We start from the raw sequence: 19,349 nt of genomic DNA on the forward strand, positions 1-19,349 counted from the left end.
AACCGTTCGCCATTACCGAGGAAGCGGAGTACGCTGAAGAGGAAGTAATTCAAATCGAAGAGAGCGAGAGATAACCCCTCCTCCCCTCTGGAAAAGAAGCCGGACCTCGGCACACTTGAATGGGGTTGCGAATGCCAAACATTGCACTGCCGTCGCTGCTTGAGCATCACTGCAGCGACTTTCAATGCACTTCAATGGTAGCTCGGCCAGCTCGGCCAGCCGGAGCATATTATTCTTCCCGGAAATCATTCGCTGAAAGAGCGGCACCGTGTGCAAAGGACTCGGGCCCGGATGGACCACGTCATTATTATCCACATCGTTGCGAAGGGCAACGCTCACGCTATGGCTGGGAGTGTCTTGGAATGGCATTTTTATTAACTGTTCCAGCACATTGCCCGGACGGTAACATTCTTCTTGTCCAAAAAAACAAAAAAACGCACCGAACAGTAAGAACGTCTGTGGACGTAGAATGGCACACGAAAGGAAAAGGATTGCAATTTCTTCTTCACTTTTTTGTGTGTGCAAACTTAAAAATGAATAGTCAAAGCTACAGGACGCTGGTCGCCTTCTAGCATTATTGTCCCTTGTGTGGTTGTGTTTTTATCTCGGTTTACGTAAAATTAAATTAAGCTTGCGGTTGGGAAAAGCACAGAGCTTGCGGTTGTATGTTCGATTGCAGTATGGCCCGGGAGCGAGAGAGACCAAATAATGCAATGAAAAACAAAAGCATGATAGTTCATCTCGAAGCGTGTAACCCAAAAAAAAAGCCCTGTCATCGGGCTAGTTGCATTCGGAGCAGGTGGAAGATGGATGGGAAAAGATTGATAGTTTTCTAACTGCAGCATCCCTCGCCCGGCGCCTTTCATCCACTTTCCCGAAGATTAAAGCATAGATAAAAGTGACAATATCTTGGAATGGGAAGCACGGACAGGAGGCAGCATCCGACTTGGAGCTGGATAAAAAGACAAAAAGCGACACTGCAACGACAACGGACCGCCAGTGGTCATGTCACTCATTGAGGGAGGAGAAATGAGGGGAGCGACAAAAGAAGTGGAGAAAAGTCCATTTATCAGATAATAACAACTTCAAGCAATCTGCAGCATTGGTCAGGCTTGTGGCCGGCGATGATCCTTGGCTCCTTCATCATTCTGCTTTGGAGGTTTTTTGTGTGTGTGTGTGTGTGTGGGTTTGATTGAAGAGAAACCGATCCGATGGCATCGGATCAAAGTTGCGATTATACCAACTTTGATTAGTTTCGTTAGCTGTTTCTGAAAGCGCCCGTTCTTCTTCGTCGCTGGCAGTGTAAAAGCTTCTGGTTGGAATTTGTGCGTTGGTGCATCACCAGCCGCAGTGTGCAATTGAACGAAATGGGAAGGTTTTTGTTTTTTTTTTTAAGTTCTTGTTGACGTCATTTTGCATTACATTATTGTTTGCTACTTTCAATATCGATTGTATCAATGTTGCAGAAGAAATTGTTGGCTCTGCTTCTTTGAAATTGGGTTCGAAGGCTTTTGCTGTGAGATAATTACATTTAACAGAAGATTAGTGTTTAAAAAATCAACTTAAAACCAGAATTTGGACAGAAATATGACATGCAATTGATACTAAAATGGTGTTGACTTATTCAGTAATGCTTTCAGAATTGCTCAGCATTGCTTTTTCGCGCCATATTTAGCTTGTGATTGGTTTTTAAGCCTCTTCAAGAGATATTTTTGTTTTCATTCAAGCCGTTCGTAATAATCAGTGCAGTATGACACCATGCGCAATAGGTCAATCTATTTGGCTTGGTAGCTTAGTTAGTTATTTATTTATTTATTTATTTATTTATTTATTGATTTATTTATGTATTTATTTGTTTATTTATTTATTTATTTATTTATTTATTTATATATTTATTTATTTATTTATTTATTTATTTATTTATTTATTTATTTATTTATTTATTTATTTCGTTGTTTAAGTCTTCCTTTTGATTTAACAATATAAAAAGCTAAGCTTAATCTAATAAACTAATGCATCAGATCATATCACAGAATGAGTGAGAATAAAAACTGTAAAATTGTTACAGTAAAGAGGGATGCGTGACAGCCAACGCAACAAAACGAGTACGAAAGGATGAAAGAGACATATCAAAATCGAAGTGAAGAAATTACGAATTAAAGTTATGCATACTGACAAGAAAAGGATCGTTTTGACCATAACGAGTACGTCGAGCAGGAATCAATAATGGATCTCTGGCACGGAGTGATTGCAAAGGCGCATGGACAGGTATCTTAGCTAATAAGTTGGGACAATCAATTTCGAGAAGAAGCGAAAATAGCTTAAGCTTTATTTCGTTGGCATTCTAATGGGTCAAGGCCCAGTAATTGACACCGCACTTTGTATGGTGGCATGGAAGCAGCCGGTCTACGAAAAAAAAATTTTGAAGAACATTTGAATTTTGTCTGAACACTTTCAATTCTATTTATCATAATATTACTAGTGGGATGCAAATTGCACCCTGGCAAATTCGAGCATAGAGCGCACTCAACTTCTGTAGTGCGTCTTTAGGCATGAAGGATCAAAACAGTCAGCTGTAATGTTACGGAGAAAACCCAAGTTCTTCATTGCCTTTCCAACAAGCTACTCAGTGTGCGAGTTAAAAGAGAGCTTACTATCAAAAGATACCCCAAGGTCAGCTATGAACGATAATGAAATGCAGGGGAGCATTAAGTATCGGAGAGTATCAAAAGGGAGTTAACAACTTTAGACCAATTTATCAAAGTGTTTAACAATTTCAGAATGTTTCTGCAAAAGGTTTTTTTTATTTTATTTTCGAGTTTAAAATCGGTCTCTTTAACGAACCAATATAGGATATCAATTGTACTTTAAATATTATTCTTTGTTATTTGGTGTTGCAACCAAGGCCGGCTTAGGACTGTTTTTATGAATTTATAGGATTAGCACATTGGGAATCGTGAATCATTGGTCTTCTCTTAGATGAATCTGGTAAAGTGCACATTAATTATAGTTTATGTGTCGTTAATTATAATTGTGTTAATTATAGTAATAGTGTCGAAAAGCAGAAGAAGTGTAATGGTCAGTGATGTTCATTTTCTTTGAGAGAAAGAAGGGGTATTACACTAAAACCATCGCCGTAGCAATCATTTCCATTTCCAACGTTATGGTTAAGCTGCAACGGTTCAAAGCATAATGAAAGAGATATAAAGTTTTGCTTTGAAACGAGAGCGCACTTACCTCAATTTTACCCACCCCCCCCCGCCCCCATAATTGAAAGGTGTCTTCAAAGTTTTACACTCCGTCTAACGCATTAAATGTAAAAACAACAAGACGTCCATAAAACCAAAACTAAATTAAATAGTGGAAAAACAGAAACACACATAGAAAGGAAGGAAAGGGTACCACTCACTCACAAATGCATAGTGTAGAAACCATTTGCAGACCACGAGCATCATCCATTTTGGTGCGAGAGGACGAAAAAAAATAGCACCAAATGCTGGTTGGTGTTGAAAGTGCATGCTTACGCTTGGATGTTAATTTAATGCGGTACCCGTGGCCGAAAGATGCTAGTTAATTTTATTTCACTTTTATTGCACTTTCCATATTGAGGTACCCCTTTTTTCTCTCTCTCTCTCAGTCTGTTTCACCTCTGTCGTGGTTTTTGCTTTGTTTTGTGTTTATGTTTCCCCTCGGATCGCATGTTTCTCGTACGATTGCAACTGTTCTCCGTTGATTATTCTAATTTTGATACAACGCTCCCTTTTTATTTTGGTTTTGGGTCGGGTGTGAGGAATGCTGTTATTTTCTCCCTCGTTTTCCCACTTCCCATTCTATTCATTTAACTCGATTTGGCTAGCAATGTGATGAACGGACGAGACCGAACAAGAAGAAACACAACAAGGTTCATCATGGATGATGCACATTGTCTGGGTGAAATTTGTTCGCGTTTTATTATGCAAACTTCTTCTACCCGGTCGCGTCCATCGTGTGTGTGTGTGTGTGTGTTGGTTGTAGTTGCAAAAGGGATTGTATTTGCATTTTTTAAATACGCGAGGTGTGTTCGAGCGGTGCACAAAAAAAAGGCAGTAAAATAGTAGCATTATTTTATTTCTTCTTTGACCGTGTTTCGTTTTGCAAACTTGCAAACTCCAGCCAGTACGTCGGCACGTGCATGCAAGCGAGTCGAAATTGGAGGACAATTGAAGCGTATGAATTATAATTTATTTAATATTGATATTTTTACCTTCCTCGCATCTGTTAAGGTTATTAGCATGGCCAGCACAGACAGCAACATTACGGTACAGCGAGTTAAGCTGTGCAGAATTTGCCGAGGGCGCAGGGGAAAGGATTGTCCAAAGCCACTGCCACCTCCGGATCAATGCAGTTCAAAGAAATACTTCCAGCTGTGGCGCTGCCACTGATAGATGCTATTAACTATTTGGCGCGGAATGCTGCTCATCCTGGAAGCTTTGCTTAAACGCCGGAAATGCCGGCTGCTTGCGAGAACCGACGGGAGTGAAAGGAATGTGTGCCCATTCAGCTAAGACGCTCATTGCTCACTTCGGTGCGACTGTACCGAGCGAACGAAGGAACGAGCGAACCTCACTCCGGTATTGTTGTGCTGCTTTTAGTTGGAAATTTTTATTGGAATTCCACTGCGAGCGATGGTGGGAACGGTGAGAAGGAGAACATTCATATCGAAGCTTTCGGTTGAAAGTCAGTGACACTGGGTGAGCAGCTGCTCAAGCACTTTGGTATGTGATAGTTTTGCTTTATGTTGCCATAATCCATGCTGGTTTAGTTTTATTTTTTGTCATTTGTGCTTGATGCTTGATGTGGTGTCATTGTGGGAGATTGGACAGGTTAAGCGAGAATGTCAATCATTTGCAATATGGTTAAAGATGGAGCTTTTATGTTGCTTTATGTTTTAAAGCATGTTTTTAGAGGCAGAGGATAACGGAGATTTACGAGGTAACTGCTTCAAGCAAATCTTTCAACTTTCATCATGCTCTTGTCGAGGGGCTTGGAGTTCAGATAAATACTTTGATATTAAACTAGCGGTAAAAGTATTCATCATGCTTAGGATTTTTTTTATTTTTTAATCCGATGGTAATGGAGACGCCCGGTAGTTTGTAGAATATTTTTAAGTCTTTAGCATTCTGGGCTCTGAGTGGATCGATTTTGATCAACGACCATTTTCTCACTCCTTGATCCAACAGTAATTCTCAGCAGAACGTATTGTAGTGGGAGGACAGAGAGAGTATTGTAGAAGCGACATCGTCTCTGAGGATCAGAAAGAGAGTGAACGATCGTTAGCCAACGAAACGCTCTCACCACTCTCTTATTTTGCACTAAGAGGCGAATGATGCCAACCAGTCTCTATACAAATAAAGAAAAAAAAATCTTATACTGTGTTCTCCGCAGAAAGCCAGTACAGAGTGCCAGTGCTAAAAGTATTAATAATAGTCAATTGTTTCTTCATTGGAAATGTATCTTGATAATGAAAATATAATAGGTTCAAGGCCTCAACGGTCCAATTTCCCTGTAGCAACACAGTGACTATCCGGCTTCATGGTACTAATAAGTCTCGAAAGCCTGTATAGGCATGATCGCGTTGATATTGCAAATAAGAATGGAATCTTGGAAAAAATATCACCTAAAAAACAATGATGAAAAGCTATAGCTTTTATAAGCAATACAGAACTAATATGAATGATTCGAAGTATAACAAGTTATTTAACACTTTTGAAAAATACTATTGCTGTTTTTGATCGATCCTGCAGTTTTTGATCGAAAATATCTTGCCTCAAAACGAGCGTTTTGTAAGAATTGGATTTTTGGAATGAATTCAATTAGTTATAAGAAGAGCCAATATACATTTTTCTTTTTAACTCATTAGTCCACAGCATTTGAAATTTCATAAGCAAAATACTCAGTTTTTGGAAAGCTTTTTTTTATAAAACCAAACTGTTAAGCGTATTGTAAATGCTAAAAACTGAATATTGAAGAGTGTTTATTGCATCCAAGTCACTTTAGGATAACCCGATAAACCGGAGGAAATGTGCAAGATTTGAAGGAAGACGGGTTTGAAAATCGTGTGTCATCAAACAATTATATCGTAATTCAAACGTCCGTTATGATGGGGAGTGAGATAAAACGATGATAAGGACACATTTTGCTCTTTAACTTTTGTGTAAAGCAACGGTTTGCATAATGGGTCAATTTTTTTTTTCTTTTGTTATCTTTTTGCCATTATTTCATCATGGGTTTGTGTATTTAAAAAAAAGTGAGGCTGTCAAAGGGTTAATTATATGAATCAGTACCCTTTGGGCGTTTGTGAGTTATTTCAAATGCTACTACGAGTATTAAATCTATCTTTTAAGGTATAACCTTTATATTTTCAATTGATATTTCAATTGATATTTGCTCTTTTATTGAAAAAAAATCTAAAAATTATAAAGAAATTATAGAATTGTGATTTAATACTAATTGTTAAAAGCCATAAAACCTATATTTAAATTATAAATGTAAGTCAGATTATTGAATATCGAAAGTAAAAACATTTTTATATTATATTAAACATGGCAAATGTCTCACATCGCATATGCTTGTATCCGCATACGAGATTATGTGTCACCTTGAGTGGCCCAGCCAAATGAATTAAATTCAATTTAATGTAATCAATATGTAACATTCGAAGTAGGAAAGAGTATAAACAAATTAGTCTAAAGGCTCCGGAAGTTTCCTATACCACTGTTAGTGAAACTTGTTACACGTTCGATTGGAAACGCATCCCCTTGCGGTTCGAATGATTCCATTACAAGAACAATCGCACCGGAACGGACGTGTGTGCTACGCTGCTGCCCGTTAGCCAGTGGGTTGTGCAAATATTTAACCATAGAAAGGGGAATTAAAATCCAATTCGGTTGCAAACGGGGATCAAATTTCATTTCTCCCCCCTACCAGCACCAGCACAGGTCGACGTGCTTTTCCGCAAAAGTGTTTCGCACAAGTTACGATGCCGAAGTACCAGGTCCGGTGAGCACGGTCGGGCATGGGTTTTGTTTTCTGTCGATACGTGGTTGCACATCTTCGAAATTCGAAACGTTGGGGACTCATACGACTCATAGTGCGCCGGTTTCGCCCAGTGGACGGTGTATCGGTTTCTAAGCGAGATGGTATCACTGGGTTTTGGCGAGCCATGGTCACTGTCCGTGTAGTGACACCATTGCTGCTCTCTGTTGGCATTCCCTGGGGTGGGATAGCTGTTAAGCTGCTCGGGCGCTGGTTGCCGTTGCTGCTGAAAAATGCATATGCACACGATGCAGGTGGCTGTTTCATCCTCGAAGGATCAGCAATTCCGCTCGCGGTGCCGCTTTGTCCTCGCTCCCCTCTCTCCCCCCTCCGGGCAGCCGAATTGAGGTGTGAATGGGGAGCATGGTGTTAAATTCCCGAACATTGAACACCTCCGCGCAGGAAGCGTCCGCGTTCGTGACAAATCCCAATGCAATAGAGAGGCGCTGCCGAGTGGGGGGAATGGGAGAACAGGCTTGTGATATTTTCTTGCCCATTTTCATGATTTTTGCGCGCGCGTTGAACGTGAAAATCCAACCCGTAAACTCGCTGTCCCGCGCTCGGCACTGCGATACTCTTGGAAACGTTCAACTGTCCCCGTGGGTAACGGTTGGACTTATTCATGAGCTTAGGTAAATATGTGCCGGATGTGGCCCAGTCGGTGGGAAGTAGTTTGCTGTTGTTGTTTTTTTTTCCTCTGTCAAACAAATGGCAGTATCTTTTATCGCACCCAGCTCGTGTGTTTGCTTCTGCTTTCACATTTTGATCGGCCTTTTTTATCCGATTTTCCCTGTCTTGAAAAAAAGCACACTGTTCTACAGTTTTTGGCCGGCATGATGTTGAATCTAAACGAATTTTCCTACCACCGCTAGTTTTTTTTTGGACCTGTTTACAGCACAAATAAACGTGCGGGAGATAGAGAGAAAGAAACTGAGTCGGAAACTATTCCGGGGAAAGTAAAAGAAAAACCATGGCAGCTGTTTTGGACAAGGAAATAAAAAATAAATAACATGCACACTACTCTCGCGGGCCAGGGGGTTTACTTTGCGGTCTGCAGAACATGGCAATTTTTGTCCGAACCCACGGTCGCAAGGCTATACAAACAGGCACATGCTATTCGAAGTACTGGATCTTCACTGGCCGTTGCCGTCTAGTGGATGGCGCAAACATCATCGATAAATGCATATGAATTGATAAAATATGTGTGTGTGTGTGCTTGGATGCAATCCGGATGCCAAAGACAGACGGAATCGAACGCTCTCGGATGTGATTATTTGTCGATGTGAGCTATTTTTTTCGCTTTTCGCGATTGTTCAGTTTGGGCGTTGTTGTCTGAATGAGGTTCATATTTTGAGGCATGTTTTTTTCCCCTGCTGTGGCCCATACCTCTGATACACACGCTCACAGAACATGCTAGTATTGAGCGTGGATTTTTAAGCGCTTCGCCAGCAGATTAAGAACGCCAGCAAGCAAGAGGTGGACACGTGGTAGGACACATTCAATTTGTATGCGCACACTAAACGGTCGCTTTTACGGGTGGCTTGTCGTGTCGATGTCGGGCCGAGGTTTGACCAGTGATTTATGTTTTTGCTTTGTTGTAGCCATTTTGCGGTTACCGGTAGCAAAAATCGAGATATGAGGATTTTTTTTCGATTTGCTGGCTTTTGCTGTGCTTTTTTTCTCCTTCTTCTGGAGCGTCATAAAATAGTGCCTCCAACCCCACTGCTATGCGCACATGCTGCTTTTATTGCGGGGGGGGGGGGGGGGGGGGTTTAGAGAGAGAGAGAGAGTAGGTACAACACACAATAAGTACTGACAGCCAACCGAGCGCTCGTTTGTTCGAGGATGTTTTAGTGTGCTTTAGAAGTGCGTTGGAAAAGTGGTTGAAGATCAAACGGTCGATTAAATAGCTGCTTGTGCGGTAGATGAAAGAGTTGATTTGGGGACTTTATGTTGGGAGAGTTTATCAAATGGGATGTTATTTAGATTAGCGGTTAGGGTGGTACTAATTGTGCTCAGCAAAGTGGCCATTTAAAAGGTATTGGTAAAAAAATGTGCATTAAAATCAATGGTGTTTAAAAAGAGTATTCAACTACATCGTTTCGCGCCAATGGAAACGCCTGGTACTTTGTGCGCCAGGTGCATTGAATATTCTAATAAAAATATTATTTAATGTTTATGTTATTTGCTTGCTATTCAACGATGGATAGAAAAAAAAATACAGTATTATCCCTAATTCTAAACGTTGCACATTACACAAAAATAATATCTAATTGTTATTATTATTAATTATTAATTATTATGCCAAACACTCTATGATTTTGATTTCTAAATAAAAAAAATCAATATTCAAGCACTTACTTTAAACCAATTATGTGGTGTTTAAACGACGGATACGATGAAAATAAGTAAAATACTGGATGGAGAAGCCTGGTGGTTGATTGTAATATTCAATTGAAATTTTTTATACTATACTTTCTATTGTTTATTGATTTTATTTTAAATACATAACAATGCGTTGTTTTCAAAACCAAAACTTTACGCCTCTTTGAGCTCATTCATTGACCATATTTGATGAAATGACGCAGGAAAGCGCAAATTGATGGAGACGCCTGGTTGTTCACTTATGGGAAAAAGCATCGTGAAATTCATTTAAGCATATATGAAAGCAAAAAATACATCATTCAATTACGCTTGATTGAACGTTAACACAATCGTTGTTCGATGAAGCTGCCATTTAATATTATAATGACATAAAACGAGTTTTTCTACCATCCGCCCACACCCAACCACATACGACACACCGGGCGCAACCGGAAGTCATCGGCGTTCAATTACATGGAAATTGAGATGCGTGTGAGCAAGAGATGAAAACCAAAAAAATGAGGAACAGGACCTCACTCGCTGATAAAGTAATGGTTGATGTTCTTTGACATTAGGGACTGTCCATGGTATTAATTTACAAAAATAGCAGCAAGATCACATGTACATACACTTCCCGAGAATTCCCACACAATTTGTCATTTCGTTCGATTCAGAGCATCATAGCTTTACTATCGCACAAGGCACACATTGGGTGCGGTGGGCGGTAAAAACAAATAAAAGAGAGAATGGCAAACAAACAAACACAGCTGCTCACCTGTTTCGTTGAGGAGCTTACAGCTCTGCATGAACTGACAGAGTGTCGCGTACTGTCCGACGTCCGGTAGCGTTTGATTGACCTGGATCATGTGCTTGGTAAATGCTCCGACGATGGCCGCCAATCGATCGAACGCTGTCATGTTTATGTGTCCATTCGGAAGCCTGTGGGAAGAGTTGTGTGTGTGTGTGTGTAATGTTGTTGTTGAACAAAAAAAAAGTAAGAGAATAATGGTAGAGAAGAGGGAGAAGGGAAGCTTAAGATAAATAGCACACAATGGTAAACAGCTTCTGGCAATCCCCTGATGATGGAACATGAATGTGAGTAATTTAGACTGTCGAAGAGCTATTCTGTGTGTTGCCTTGCCATCGATTTGCAACGACCTGTGACATTCCGAGTCGTATGTGTGGATAGCGGGGGTTCAATGTTTACAGGTATGCCTGTGTGTGGACGTAGCACTGTGCACTCACCTTACGCAGCAATCTTCCCGTGCCTTCAGTGCGAGCTTGATGATGTCGACAAAAACCGGAATCACGACCCATTCGTTCGAGCTTGATCTGGTTACGCCACCGCTTCCGGTTGCGGCCGCTGCCGAGCTGCCCGCTGTGGATGGTTTGGAGGATCCTGCTGCTAACGATGGCTGCAGAATGGATCGGCGCCCATCGCCGCAACTGCTACCATTGCCGTGCTGTTCCGTTTGTTTGCTCCAGAGGCTACCGCAACCCTCGGCGTGCCGCTGCATACAGTTTAGCTGTTGGCTCGTTGTCGATGACAGCTTGCTCCACTGTCCGGCGCATAAATAGCGGCGGCATAAAACAAGCGGCCCAACAATGAAAAGAAAATAACGGAAAGAGAAGAAAAATCGAAGAGAGAGAGAAAGAGAGAGAGAGAGAGAGAAAGAGAGAGAGAGAGAGAGATAGGCAAAAAGTACGTTAAAACGCTGCATTAAGACTGAACGAAGGGAGGCTGACGTCAGTTGCCCGGTTGTTACCCGCGCTGGGGCTGACCTTGGGGCGTGGCGTTGATGGAAGAAAATGAAACTAATTTGTCCCGGTTAATTGAAACTTGTCAGTCGATCCTGCCAACGGATGGGGCTTTTGTGGGGTTATCGAGTGCTTTTTGAGCTGCTTTTTTTTTCGTTCGAACTGTTTTTAGTTCCTGTGCTGCTCGTGAACGGTCGTGATTCTGCCCGGCGGTTGATAGTGGTTTGAAGTGTGAGAGCTTTTCAACGCGACGACCAACGCACGCTGGTGGCTCGTGGTGGACAGTTTAAGTGTCACCCTTGACGTTTAACACGGCGCTGGGTGTGATGGGTGTTTTTATTTTATATTCTACCGGGAATAGGATTTTAAGAACCGCTTTTTGTTCCTTGTTTTTTGGTTTTATTGATAGTGATTTTAAATGGATCACGAAAATGGGTGTGATGCTCTTTTTTGTTTGGAAGTAATCAACTCGGATGGGGGGGAAAAGTTATTACAAAAATGTTCCAATTTGTAAAATAAAAAATGCTACAGAAAAAAGCTGCACGGCCGGCATACCGTTAAATGTAGCAAATTGTTTTGCTACATTTTTCGTATGAAAACAGGAGCAATTATAGTACAAAGCAGGTTTAATTAACAGTGTATTCAATCATGTTGTATTTAAAAAAAACCAAACAGAACGTTATGTTAACAAACATCACAGGCATTGCTGCCTCTACGATTTCAAATTTTTAAAAGCAATTTATGAGTTCGATATTGAATTTATAATGACGTAGTCATAAGAAGCTTGTTTTTCGCAGAAAGGAGAACATCATGAAAGGGTTCAGTAATGACTTTCAGTGAAATAATTATTTTTAGTCAGAAGGGTATTGAAATTTCATTCATTATAAATGAAAGAGTGGGAATTGCATTTTGTATTGCTCATATTACAGGTGTGTACTATCGAACGGGATGAATTTGAATACACATTGTAGCAGAATGGTACAGTGTTCCATGAAACCTATAATCATTCCAGATAATCACGATTGATAGCATTTTAGATTGGTTAGTAAACAATGTTGACAAATGGATTTTCAATGTGTTGAAATACAATGGATGAATGATACCTAAATGGGAGAACATTTTGGAACTAGAATATCGCAATCTTTGAGGTTGTAAACACTGCGTGTGTTGAACAACCGGAATCCACTTAAAAATTGATTGTTGTGTTGATTGCTTCAGTTCAATTGAAATGAACAAAACATTTAATTAAACTAAAAAACCTACAAGCTACTGGAAATTGAAATTTTAGTAATTTATGTTTGATTGGTCTAATATATAAAAAAAATCTGTTTACATGGACGACGTTGTATAGTCAAAATAATGCTGTAGTTTGTTCCAAAATTCCTTCACCGCAACACACAAAAAAGACACCTTTAAACGCCTATCGACAATTGCCCAATAAACGAGCAAGTGCTCGTTCCGGTGAAAATACTTCAACACTAACAAAATAGAGTTGTTTTAGCATTATTGGATTTTCCTGGCTTCTACCACCCTTCTTCCCCATGTTTTGTCTAGATCGCTTTTATGCTTTGATGTTTGCATGAAAGAAAAGAGCGTTTGCGTTGCCGAGCTGCCGAGCAAACCAATAGATCAGCATACGCTGCACGTTGCAACGGAATATTGGGCGATGGGCATTTTTTTTTGTTCTGTTTATTTGCTGATTGGTTTCGCCGGATTCTGGAAAGCTTGTTACCGATCGTATAGCTCGCCATTCCATTGCAACGGTTCACTGGGATGTAATCTTGTTGATTTATTTTTTCTGTCTATAGTTTACCTTTTGTTTCAAATGCAGTTATGTGCGAGTGTTTGTTTTTGCTTTGTTGCTGGCGTGAAGGTGGTGGTAGGTGGATATAAAGGCACAAAGCTTTCCAATATCCTGTTGCAGCAGCACCACCCATACATTGCGTGTACGAGGATGCATGCATCCTCTCGCCACTATCCATCCAGCGCAGTGGAGAGAGAAAAGTGCAAACACAATGTATGCCCAACCGTTCCAAATGCAATGGACGTGAACGGGAAGCCAGCGAACCGGATCACTATACTTTCGGCTCAAGTGCACTTCTCTAACTTTCATTCTTACCGCACGGTGGTCGTTTTCTGAGAAGTGGTCGCAGTAAAAAATAAAAAAAAAAACAGATAACCAACCCCACCGAAGAGCAAATGGATTGCTGCGCTGGATTGCGTTCCCTAACTTCATCCCAGTTCACAGCCTTCACCAGACTTCGCCGTTGCGCCAGTCGAGTGTTCTTTGCAATTGATTGTAAATTATAGCACCAGCGTGACCTCCCCGGGCACCATTCGTAAAGGGAAGTGATTTTTCAAACCGAGCCGTAGTACCCTCCCTTCATTTCTTGCTCCCTCTATTGCAGTACGATCGCAATTTCTAGGCTGATGCGTTTTGCGTTTAATTAATTTTTATGGCACCATACATCGTACGCGGTTTGCGGAAAGCATAATCTGTTTGAGTGATTTTCTCTTTTAGAGTGGCACTGGGTTGGCACTGGGAACAATTGCGTGGTTTCTGCCGGTTTGATTGGATTACATTTCCCCCCTTCTTGCCGTTGGGTGTGGGATTCATTAATGCGCTTGGCAGGGATTATGGGCTCGGGTTGGTACAAGAAGTTTAATGCGACAATAATGCTTATCGCTTTGCGGATGGATTGTAAGCAATTCTAGATTGAACTGGGAAGGGAGATGGAGCATTATTGTGTTTAGGGGGAGCGAGTGAATGAACTAAAATATATTAATTTGTAAGTCGTAATGTTTGAACGTTAGAAATTAGCCAAAATAGTTTTGTAACATTGGGTATTTACGATATTTTTGTGGCATGATTTCAGCCAATAAGTTTGATCAGTTTGACGGTTTTGTATTAGTTTTTTTCCGAAAGCAACTATCAACTATGTGCGTAAAATACAACCCGGTTGACGAATACCTGTATTGACACATCCTGAAAATTTCAGGTTACAAAACTAATTCATAAACATCTACAATAACTTTATGTCATAGTAAAGACCTTTTTTGAATTTAGGCATTAGAAATCTTTACTTTATTCCGAAAATAATTACTTTTTTTAAACTGAAATATAGTTTAACTTAATAGCAAAAATGGACGAACTCGAAGATTGAGGAAAGAAAATAAATTTATGAATATATGAATAAATATATAAATAAATATAATAAATTAAATTATATAAAAAAGATGACTTGACTGAGATAACAGCATCGAATTAGAAATATCAATATTAGCCACCATCAAAAGCTGCACACATGATCTTTCATAACATATGCTCGAAATGGTCACTGTTCTGTCGAAAACATTATTAATTCGCCTACCGTAACTTGCAGCCGAGCGACCGGTGGCAGATCAAACGATTCCAGAATCGCAGTTGCGCTATTGTAGTTCCCGACGAGCAGACAGTACTGGGCAGCGCCACTCCACAGCTCGAACTGTTTGTTGCGATCTTGAATATTTCGACACTAATGAGTAGATGAATAGAGTGTGCGTGTATTGGAGAGAGAGAGAGAGAGTTAGATGTTAGGAAACACAAATTCTAATCAATAAGCATGACTATGAAAATATCAATCAAATCCATACCTTCAGTATCTCGTTCGCCACCAGCAACCGCAACCGGGCGGACCATTCCAGGTAGCTTTCCAGATTGCAGGTCTTCTTGCCATCGAGCGAGGTTGCGTGTCCGCCCGCACCGGAACTTCCTCCACCACCACTACCACCACCACCGCCGGATGGACCCGCCGACATCGGTTTCGGTGTAAAGTCCTCCCGGTTCGGGTCCTTCAGCAGGTTGGGGCTGCACTGCACAAATTCCTCCGGGCCGACGTGTTTCGCGAGCTTGCGCTCGATGCGGCACAGCAGCTGGGCGAGCTGCGTGGCTGTCGGCCAGCTGATCGATTCAGTCTGCGGAACGACCGCGGAACGAGAAGCGTCAAAGAACGTCACGCGATGCGCCAAATGCACGGCATACGGGCGTCCTACCTACCTTATTGTCTGCAGTTGATTGATAGCTTCTGAGCTCTTCCTCGTGGTTTTCCAGCTCGGTAAGTCGAGCCAGCAAGGCACACAGTAGTTGGGGCACCACGTTGGCAAGCTTGGTGTCCGCACATCTGCACGGTCAAGTATTGCGTATGCGTAGAAACAGAGACAGAGAGTGAGGTAGGAAAGTATCGTTAATTAGGAAAAAGTACACAGCGACAGATATAAAAAAAAGCGACGCAGACCGGCAAGGGAAGGTCCGAAAAGGCAAAAAGCGGGCTAGTTAATTCGGTGAGCGATGGGTATTATCAATCATCAAATCAGCTGAACCTACGCCAGGGGCTGGCCCCCTTTCTTTAGACCGGGACGTACCGGGGCACGTACCTAGCTACGATATGTTTGACGTGATTCATCATGCGCTCGTCGCGAAAGTCGTACGGGAACATGCGCGTCCAGACGCCGAGCAGCGGCACTATGCGCTCGAGCGGTTCCGGCTCCGGTATCGATTCCAGCAGCTTTCCGAGCAGCTCGAACGAGCGGATGAAAAATCTGGCCGACAGCAGGAACGAAAAGACGTACTCCTGTGTTTGACGTGTGGGGAGAAATACATAGAGAGATAGAGAGGGAGGGAGAGAGAGGGAGTAAGAAAAGAGAATTAGTAAAAGAGGAAAATGCAAATGACGCACAATTAGATTTCCACGCGCGAACAATGACGCAAGTTTGTCTGCTGCACTGGATGCACGCTACCGTGGGGCTACCGTGGATGCAAAGAGAGGATGCTGTTGCTGCTTGCTGTTCCCTTACCTGATCGAATTCTTCCACGTTGCCGGGCATCAGTAAATCTATTAGCGATTCCAGCGGACCGGAAACAATGGTTCCATTACCGTACATCACCCCGCCCGTGCCGAGACTGCCCTGGCCGTGCTGCTGCTGCTCGTTTCGATCGGTTCGTGGAGTTGATTCACGTGGCCAGGGAAGTTGTTTAGCGGTCCAAGGGGGTTTTGTGCAAACGAGAGCGGAAAAGAAAGCAAACGATTATGAAGTTGATGGTTTGAACCTGTGAGAGTGTACTGGTTAAATGGGCTTTGGAAAGGGAAGTTGTGTGTGTATTTTTGCCTTTCCCAAGAAATGGCAGTCTCTGTATGGCTCTGCTCTGCTGATGATGTGTACGCATGATGTGAGGAACTGAATATGATGAAAAGGTCGATAATAACAGCTTTCTTTAAAAGCGTTATGGTTTGGCTTGGTGTAATTTCCAGTAAGTAATCATAAGCAATAAAATAATGCGGATCTCAACGTATTACAGAGTTTTCCAGGGGTTTTCATAATTTTGGGAGACTTTCTTGATTGTTTCTCTTGACGTGAAGTGAACTTTATATGAGTCGTCAACTTGTGCGACTTAACAATATGTCTGTCATGGGTTCAAGCCCCAAATTACTGTGCCCCATACGTAGGACTGACTATTCTACTATGGTAATAAATAAGTATCTGAAAGCCGAGCCCACTAGTGGTACAGGTAGGCCTTGACCGACAACGGTAGTTGTGCCAAAGAAGAAGAAGAAGAAGAAGAAGAAGAAGAAGAAGAAGAAGAAGAAGAAGAAGAAGAAGAAGATTGTTAATTAAGTTTTCTACTGATATTAGTAATCGCTTCATGGTCGGCGTAGTGTGATCTGGATCGTGAAAGTCTAATGAATGGAACCAGAACGAATAATCCTTTCAGTCGTATTAATGTTAATATTTGCCAGCAGATTTCCAGCATCAATGTCATCTGTTAACATTTTTGCCAAAAAGGTTAATGACGATATTCTTAACGAAAAGCAACTAGCACAATATTTTGGTATCTCACCGAGCCAACGAAGATGTCGAAGGACTAATCGAGTGAAACGCCTTTGCAGTGATTGAATGTTATCTATCCTGACTCGAGAATTGGAACTCCATGTGACGCAATTGAGTTCGAGAATCGGTCTCACTGAAGCGATAAATATATTCTTTAAACACATAGGGTTGCTTGAATTTCGTTTGCTTGTCTAATCAGAAAAGTATGTTAGCATTTTGTTTGCGTTTTATTTACAATGTTCAGATAGTGGTCATCAGATGTTAGTTTCTCGCCGAGGAGGATACCGAGAACTCGAACAACAGTGGCATTTTTCAATTTTTTTATTATGTGTATTGTAGTCAAGTGTAAAAGGACGTAGTTTACGAGAAAAACTTATAACTTTACATTTGTCTATGGACAGTGTGATATCGTTAGGAATACCATCATTCATAAATACAATTAACTTTTGACTGAACGCTAGCACAATCTTCTATACTTTTGACTACTTTTAGCAGGTTTATGTCATCGGCATGGAATAATATTTTCGAATCGTCAACCACGCGATTTATGTTATTAATAAATATAATAAATAAAACGTATTGCTCTTCAAAATGTCAAATAAATTGTAAACCACACCAGCGTGTATCAAATCGAGCCAAATCCATACCATTTAAAAGGTAACCGTCTCGTCCCTTATTCGTACCATAGAACGACGGCCGTATTGTCACAGAGCCTTTTATCGCGTGCAATAATTTAAATTATTAGCAACATTTCATGAATTTGAACAACGCATAAAGCAATAAATTAATGCTTGCTCTGAAACATTTCCTCTCCACATTGGCAGCAAAAACCATGCGGGATACGTAAACATCCATCCTCCGGTAGATTACCCGAGGACTTGCTCAGTTTTGAAGCATAAAATTACGCTATTTATTTCCCGCATGACGATGTGGTTCGAATGAAACAGATATTAAAACTCGTCCACTGCTCCGCACGCAGGTCGATGGACGACGATGGTTGAGCGCGTTTGGCGAAAGTTTTGCGTCGCTCGTGGCCAGTTTACGCTAGAGTAAGCGCAGCAAACTGTGTGCAGCAAACATTTTTTGGGTCACCAAGGCGAAGGTTGGCGAACGAGAGCGTAAGCCAGCAGAAAGGGACAACCCTTGCGCAAACGGTGAGCTTCCTTTGCCCGTTTCTACTACATTAACTGCGAACAAATAACCATCAAGGCGCCCACATCGTTCGACCGAACGCTCGAGCGGTCGAGCGGTTTGGCTGGCCATTTTTGATGGGTTTTTAGATGAATCATAACTGTTACCCAAAGCAGAGCGATGAGAAACGATGGGAACCATCCAGTCGTCCGTCGTTCGCTTGTGTGTATTCTTCGGTGGTTATGTTGCGTTCGAACCAGTTCCTTCGTTCGGTTGCTTTCTAATTGAAGTGCTCGAAATGGGATCAAGATTCAATGTTTGTGGCGCATTTGTGCGTGAAACATTCACCGACCGGATGTGTGCCGTCGGGTTCGGAAAGTGGAAAATTTAATTACATCTACCAAATGCCGGGTGTCTCGGCGGGTTCACAGGACCGAAGGGACCCGCTAATGGAGATGGAAATAAAATCCATCAACGGTGAAACGCTCAGAGACAATCGGTTCTGTCCCTTTTCGGACCAGAAAAGTAAAAAAAAACAACGTAAACCGGTCTCGACGTGGAATCCATTTCAATTTTAATCAGATCGTCTATTGACGCCACCGCCGGGGTGATTGGAGAACGGGGGGAAAAAATATCGCTGCCAACAACAATGGCTTCGCTAGCTCCTCCTGCTGGGATCACGGGGATGCTGGGAATTACGTCGATGAAATTGATTTCCTGACAGCTATAAGCTCGTTGCCGGCGCAAGAATGTCGGCGGACGTACGGACTGGGCTCGTACTGTAACTGTATCGATACTCTTTACGCTTTACCGGACCTTTGGACACTGCGAACGAGAGCGGACTGAGTAATGCGCTTTGCTGGGGGTAGGTGTTCGGAAATGGTGTCCATCCGGTAAACATTCCAGAGGGGTGAGGGGGGGGGGGGGGTAGCGCGAATGAGCTGTGGGGAAAACTCGTGCAGCAGTGGGTGGTCTTGATATTTAATCAGCAAGGATGGAGTTTTACGGCTGGCTAGGCGTATTTATTAAATGTAACATATTTTTATACATGGTAGATGTACATGGAGTATTTATTAATCTTTTTTCGATTTCGCTTCGATAAAGACAAAGCAAAAATACTTTGTCGAGAGTGCTTTATGTATTAAAATATCTGTATA

At 41.7% G+C, this 19,349-nt stretch overlaps 1 protein-coding gene across 1 annotated transcript in view; it reads right to left on the reverse strand.

Annotated features, from left to right (window-relative positions):
* LOC120958379 (ras-GEF domain-containing family member 1B-like) overlaps positions 1–19,349 on the reverse strand; it is a 46,734-nt gene that overhangs the window by 857 nt on the left and 26,528 nt on the right. Inside the window, exons 4-10 of the mRNA XM_040381137.2 lie at positions 16,030–16,155; positions 15,610–15,806; positions 15,233–15,356; positions 14,830–15,150; positions 14,568–14,711; positions 10,684–10,997; positions 10,214–10,377 (exon numbers count right to left, since the gene is read on the reverse strand). Of these exons, the coding sequence (XP_040237071.2) occupies positions 10,214–10,377; positions 10,684–10,997; positions 14,568–14,711; positions 14,830–15,150; positions 15,233–15,356; positions 15,610–15,806; positions 16,030–16,155 (1,390 nt within the window). The remainder of the gene's footprint in view (positions 1–10,213; positions 10,378–10,683; positions 10,998–14,567; positions 14,712–14,829; positions 15,151–15,232; positions 15,357–15,609; positions 15,807–16,029; positions 16,156–19,349) is intronic.

The sequence above is a fragment of the Anopheles coluzzii genome, chromosome 3 (assembly GCF_943734685.1).
Source record: "Anopheles coluzzii chromosome 3, AcolN3, whole genome shotgun sequence".
Taxonomy (NCBI): domain Eukaryota; kingdom Metazoa; phylum Arthropoda; class Insecta; order Diptera; family Culicidae; genus Anopheles; species Anopheles coluzzii.